This window comes from Dendrobium catenatum, unplaced genomic scaffold (assembly GCF_001605985.2).
Source record: "Dendrobium catenatum unplaced genomic scaffold, ASM160598v2 fragScaff_scaffold_499, whole genome shotgun sequence".
NCBI classification, from domain to species: Eukaryota; Viridiplantae; Streptophyta; class Magnoliopsida; order Asparagales; family Orchidaceae; genus Dendrobium; species Dendrobium catenatum.
The window spans coordinates 24,596-31,585 of NW_021318961.1; the positions used below are offsets into that span (position 1 = coordinate 24,596).

A 6,990-nucleotide genomic window follows, 5' to 3' on the forward strand; every position below is an offset into this window, starting at 1 on the left:
TTAAAGGCATCTTTTTGTGCCCTAAAAACTAAACTTTCATGACATATAATTTTGATGGCATAGTCTCCTCAACGACACCTATAAGGTGTCCTAATAGACCATCTTTTCCAACATATTTATATGATGGAATTTATTAATAAATATGACAAATATCATGTGTCATAATAGGTTAACTTTCTTAACGCATTTATTTGATGAAATATGTTTAATAATAAGACACATTTAAGTTACCCTAAGATATAAGATTTCCCAACACTTTAATTTAATAAAATAATTTTAATAAAATGACATTATTTTATGCCTCAATATATGCTATATCTAATATAAATTATATTCAAATATCAATTAATTATGTTAACTAATAATATTTCATTTGCAAATAATTAATCTCCAACCATATTTTTCTTCAAATAAAAAATTTATTTCATAAATATAAATATAAAATTACAAGAATTTTCCACCTTAAATACAAAAAAAATTCTACTTCAATCTTCATATATTTACATAATCAATCCATTAAAATAAATGTCTTCACAAAACAATACATGAAAATAAAAAAAAATAATGCCCCTTATCATGAGGACGATTTCTTTACACGGTAGCAACCAAGTCTTGAAATTTCAATTTCTACACTTCATTGTCATCAATTGGAGGAAAGTACGTGTCACGATCACCAATTGTGCCTTACTTTTGTACTTTTGAGGCTGCTTGAATTTAGCATTCCACTTGTCCATATACTGTAATCAATGATTAAAAACTTCAGCAATAGTTTATATGCATGACATGGCATATCTTATTGTTCAAGATAGATAATTTTAAAGATGCAAAACTATTATGCATGTTATGGTCTATTAAATTATTTGGAAAGCAAAAAAAATTTTAGAAATATTTTAAAAAAGGTATATTTTAAAATTGACAAACAACAATGACATGATGAAAAAATAATGTAGGGAAGACAACTGTTGTAGTGTATAAGCTTGCAAATACTTTTTGTTGCATTCATACAAATAATAAGAAACAGTTCAACTAACAGAGGTTATACATAGATGTTCTAATCTTAAAATGATCGGCCTTTTTCAGATAAGAATGCATAACTTAAAAATTTTAAACAAAGAAAAGAGCTTTAATAGATAAACTATACCAGCATGAAGTAACCTACCTCAAAATTACGGCAGCTATTTAATTACTTGTAAGAATTTTTAGAGGTTCTCGTTGTCCAAATATTTGTCCCCTTCACCATTTCTACAAGCCGTGCTTTGTATTGAATTCTATTTCATTTGAAAATAAACCATCTGTTAAATTATTAAATACCCAAAAGTTATCACTCTACAATAACATCCAAGTAAACACCTGTAACATAGGTGACAATATATGTATTTACTCTTTCCAAGATTATAGGTTTTAGGTGCAAAGAAATAAAAACAAGCCGCTTCTTTGAGACAACATTCTGCCGGTTTAAAGATAAAGTTTAAGGATATGGATGTAACTAGACCCATGCGTATGCTGCAAACCTTTTAAAAAAAATTGTATTTTCAAGCTTATAGTCTCTAAAAATTAGCAATTACCACTTGGACTCGTTAAAAGATTGGTACATCGTTGGTTTAAAAAGTTTTCAAGGTTGTATCCTGAAGAAAGGTAATGAGCATATTTCAGCCTTCTTTAGCAATATACTGCCCGTGAGCATTTCAGCGAAATGCCAGGATACACCAAAAAGTAATTGTGCCAGATATAGTGATGGAGTAGCACATACAAACGATAATTTTACAGAAAATCGGCTTAAGTTGTTAAGGCATATATAAGAGTGAAAAGAAATGGAAGAAGCAGTGCGGCATATGTATAATTATTGTAGGAAGAATATTTATGACAAAGAGTAAAACTAAAGAGAACATGTTTAGAATTGGGGAAAAAACTGCATAAACTGAATTCAACATGGTCTCATAAGGCTAATGATGAAGATGAGGTAACAGAAAGAATAAAATTTTTCTGTCAGTACAAATCTTTATCTTCATCTGAGCCTTATTTATGATTGCATCAATGACTGACCAGAATTCTTGACAGTAATCACTATGAATGTTCAGGTGAAATAAAAATAAGAATGCAAAAAAGAATTCAAGCAAAACGATCCAAAAAATCAACAGATTCAGTTCATTTAAAGGGAATTTTTTTTTGAAAAAATAGTACAATGAAACATCTGTAAAATGACAAAATCAACTCAAAATTCAAAAACTCTTCTCCTTCTAGTGAACAACATATGCAATACCAAGTCTTCACATCTAATTTCATATGATCCAGCATTTGTAATGTACCGAACCCATTCAACTGTATTGTATCCGCATTTTTCTCAAACGCAAGATTTGTAGTAAGGCAAAAATTATATTAATACTTTTGTAAGGTTTATATAGTTCAGCTGTAGTTGAAACAAAAATCATACCTAAGCAAATCTACATCACATAGGTATTAGCATAAGCTAGAAGAGGGCCAATCTTGTTCTACAAAGCTGATATTTTGGTGTAAAAAGTTTTGAATTGGAAAACTAATATGTCGAAAGTGGAAGCTAACAGTAATATGTCGAAAGTGGAAGCTATTTATTAGGGCCTTTAAAGGATCCAATTTATGGGTTTATAATTAAACTGACCCTTTTAATAGCTTTAAATTGCGACCAAATAAAAAATCATTGAAGTTTTTTTTTTCATATGTTGTGCTGATTAATTTTTTTTTTCTTCAATTTAATTTGAGATTACTGAGGTTCAGCTACAGTAAATCAAATCAACCGCTCACATACTAATTACAGCTAACAAAGCACTATTGATGGCCCAACCAAGAGAATATTTCACATTTACAAATCAGATTCCAACTAATTGTTCATCATCTAAACATAAGAAAGTTTGAAGAAAAAATTTAAAAAGCACAATCAGACGTCGCTATAATAACCAAATCAATTCAAAAACCAAAATAGCAGCTGAAGTTCAGCTAACATATGGGGAAGTTACAGTGCTAATATAACGATGGTGTGCTGTACTGCAAAAGAATAAATATAAAAATATTTCATGTATTTGGCAACTAAAGAGATCCACCAGAAAATTCATAATCCACAAGCAACAAACACCAAGCAATTTCATAAACTATAAAAAGCAAACCAAAGACAACGAACAAAAAACATACAAGGATCTATAAAAGGATGATGAAACAAAGCAACATATACAAACCAATAAACAACAGCCCACATATCATAAACTATAATCCAAAAATAGCAGGATTAGCAATCCACATAGAACAAAACAAGGAAAGAAAGATTTCATCGATGGGTAAGGAAATGAAAGGCAATTACATCACAGATGTAGTTTCTCTGTGTCACTGGCTCAACTTTTTTAACATTTTCTTCAATCAAGTCAGCAGTTTCCAAGGAACAAGAGAAGCCCGAAATAATTTTGAACATGTTAGAAGTTTTGAATTAAAAAACTATTGATATAAGATCAATAAAAATGCTAACTCCTTTTCAAAGAAATAAATAACGAGCCATTTGCTGTTTTACTGCAATTCTTTATAAAATTAAAGTGTTCATGAATGAAAAAGCATGAGCATGGTAGATATTTTTGCCAAAATTTGATAAATGCTGGAGCATTAGAAGGATCAATGCAAAACGGGTAAGCATTTTGGCCTGAATCTGTTCATGACATAATAAAAACATAAGATAAGTTCTTTCACAGAAAAAAAAATTCTTCATGAATTTAAATAAGGAAAACACTATTGAAATTATATATATCATCACATATTTCATATGAAACAATTGTGATCACATGATGTCCTAATAGATTAACTTTATGTAGAGTTTTTTTTTCACTACTTTTCAATGCGAATTATGTACAATAATTTGTCCATGATAAGTGAAAAGCTACAGAGTGGATCGCAGTCGTTGAGGACAAGGAATATATCAACTTGCTCTATAGAAATGCTTACCCGTCAAATTGAACAAGCTGTCCAGTGTTTACAACAAACAATATTAGCAGAAAATCCTGTCCAGTGTTTACAACAAACAATATTAGCAAAATTGAACAAGCTGTCCAGTGTTTACCCGTCAAATTGAACAAGCTGCCAAAGCAAAATGGGCAGCAGTTGAATAAATTTTGAAAAATAATAAAAAGAAGTCCAACAATTTTATAGTCAACTAAAATATTTTTTTGTTCAATAAAAATATAAAGAAGTCTTAAATATAAAACCTTAAACAAATTGTTGCACAAACATAAGTACTTACCTGTTTGTCCATAAGCAAACCATGTTGGCTTTGTGTTTCTCAGCATATTCTGTAAGGTCTATCTAAATCCATAAATCTCAATAAACAAAGAAAGTCAATATAAATTATTACTTGTTAGTGAAATCATAAATCAATTTGGGCCTAGGAATTTCTGTCTGTATGGTGTGAACATTTTTGCCATGAAAGCTTTTCTTCCCAGGTAAATCAGGTTACAAACAACATCCATGCAATAAATCACTTGTGCATTAAGCCTGTATATTTGCCACTGTTTCAAAAAAAAAAAAATTTAAAGCACGATTTGCGTTCTAAGGAATCAATCACCATATCTCACAACAACTAAACAGTTTAACGAAACTTAACTCGGCACAAGTGCTACTGCACAATCATAGGTGAAAAATGTAATAAGGAAAACCAACTAAGCTGGATTCAAAATCCAAAAGATGCAAACTAAATACCAAACCAAATTGCAAATCAGATAAAATTTCCCAAAGTTGAAGATACTGCCTTCCTAGAACTCAAGTTGCAGAAAAACTGCCTTTCATGAAAGCTGGTTGCAGAAATGGCCCTCATAGGGAATGGATCAATAATAGCAACTTTCATCATTGTCTAGTTAAAGACATTAAACCGAGCCTTTGCAACAGAAGAACCTCAGGCTTCGTAAATAAAGGCAACCATGGAGCTAAAAAGGAAACAGTGACAAAATCTAAGAAATCAGGCAAAACCGTAATACAAAAACTCCAACACAGAAATCTCATATTTACTCGTACAAAAGAAAAATTGTGACACACTAAATTTAAGGAACAACGAAAAAGTTCATTGATGAATACTAGATATCAAAGACAATAAATAATAGCAGGAGATCAATGATCTAGCCAAACTACATGAGATCAAAAGATCATGCAAGGAAAGCCTAATTAACGGATTTACAACTGCAAGTCAAGATTCAGAACATCAAGAAAGGAGCAACCACAAATTGTTAATGATAGAAGCAAGTCAAGACGTGATGCACAAGGCAAAGAGCTTGACGAAGGCAACAAAAGAATAGGATAGTGATGAAGATGACTCATGTGAAGGTCTGTCTCTCCAATGCAATGCTATTAAGAAACGTAATAGAGAAGTTTCTTTTGCTCACCTACCCAAGTAGAGCAAAGAGTTTATTTTATAAGGGAAAGAACATATCTCTGTCCTCTTGATACAGCAAATCAACCTTACTTTGAAAGTTAATAAGAAATAACATGGATCCAAGCAACAATCCACCAAGAAACATACAAAGAAACTCATAAAACCTTCAATCCGTGTGATTTCTCATTCAAATTTCAACACAAGCAACGAGTGATTTTTTTCCTAAAATAAAATATTCTGAAGGACATCTTGCAAATCACATAAATATAAGTAATTTATTAAGAATGCTTTCTTATAAAGAAGATTGATGAACAAGGACTGATGAATTACACTGATTTAGATGTATGTTAAGTTTAGTAAACAGATAAATTCACCAAATTATTGTAGGCACATGCCAATATCTTTAGTAACTTCAGAATTTTTGTTCAGAAGAACTATTGAACTACAGGAAAGAAAACTCATGAGTCATGAATATTGCATAATCAGCTTAAAATGCAAATAATATAGACAGGAAAAAATTACTTTAATCCTTTTAAGATAGAAGTTTGATTCTATAGTTAACACAAACTCGCAATTATATCATCCATTCACTGAAAATATGAAACTCACTAGCTGCATCATACTGATCTAGTAGCAGAGTTGCAGGGTTAGAAAGCTACGCGTTTGAAAAGCAAAAACAATATTCCATAAAATATCCAACAAGCAAATGAAAAAACATAAGTATTTTGTTATTGTAGTAAATGTAAGACTGTTCAAATCCGAGTAGACTCTTCAGAATTTTATAATTCTTGTTATATATCAATCTTCTTCACGAACAACCTGAATTAAATTAATTACACAAACATAAGTATTCTGATTATTTATCAAAAAAATTAATCAACATAACATAATATTTATAAAAAAAAAATACTTACTAAAGCTTGAGGCCATGCAACATAAGTTCCAATTGCATGTCCAATTGTTGTTAAAGTACTGTACGGTCTTATCAAGTGTTCTTCCCAATTCACAGGAATGTTTATATGAACTGAACACCAATTTTGGCCTAATGGATAGTTACCAACCATATGTGTAGGATCCATACTTCGAATATATCCAATTGCCATAGTTTTAGTAGAATCAACAACACTTTTGACTGCAACTTTAGTTCCAACCTATATATATATATGTGAAGTTTATAAGATCTAACAAAATTTGTAACAGCATTTGAAAGGTTAAAATATGGCTCTATAAGTTCATAAGTAAATAGTTTGCTTACTTGGATATGAGCACTATTATTGAAAGAGTGTACATCATCATTTTGAGAATATTGAGTAGCTCTTAATGGGGTGTTATTAGTAGCATGCTGTGTACTTTGCATATCCAACTTCATTTTAGCAATTACCTCACCCTGTTCTTGAACTTGTTTTTCCATTTTTTCGAAAGCTTCCTTGTAACCTTCTATTAATCGATAAGCGCTACTTCGATTTGGGATTTCTCCCCACGCAACATAAGGAGTTACACCAAATCCATACATGCGAACTCTTCCGACCTTGTCATTTCCAAGAACCTTTGAGAAAATATCATCTCTTCCAACATCTTCTGTTTGAGATGTTTGACTTCTTATTTCCTTCATTTTT

General features: G+C 30.8%; 1 protein-coding gene across 1 annotated transcript; it reads right to left on the minus strand.

Annotated features, from left to right (window-relative positions):
* Positions 1–6,112: 6,112 nt before the first annotated feature.
* Positions 6,113–6,986, minus strand: LOC110097958. The gene is made up of 3 exons (XM_020824637.2): positions 6,630–6,986; positions 6,289–6,525; positions 6,113–6,193 (listed from the first exon to the last, which is right to left on the minus strand). The coding sequence occupies exons 1-3, from the start codon at positions 6,984–6,986 to the stop codon at positions 6,173–6,175; spliced, it is 615 nt and encodes a 204-aa protein (XP_020680296.2). The 3' UTR covers positions 6,113–6,172.
* Between the last annotated feature and the right edge of the window lie 4 nt (positions 6,987–6,990).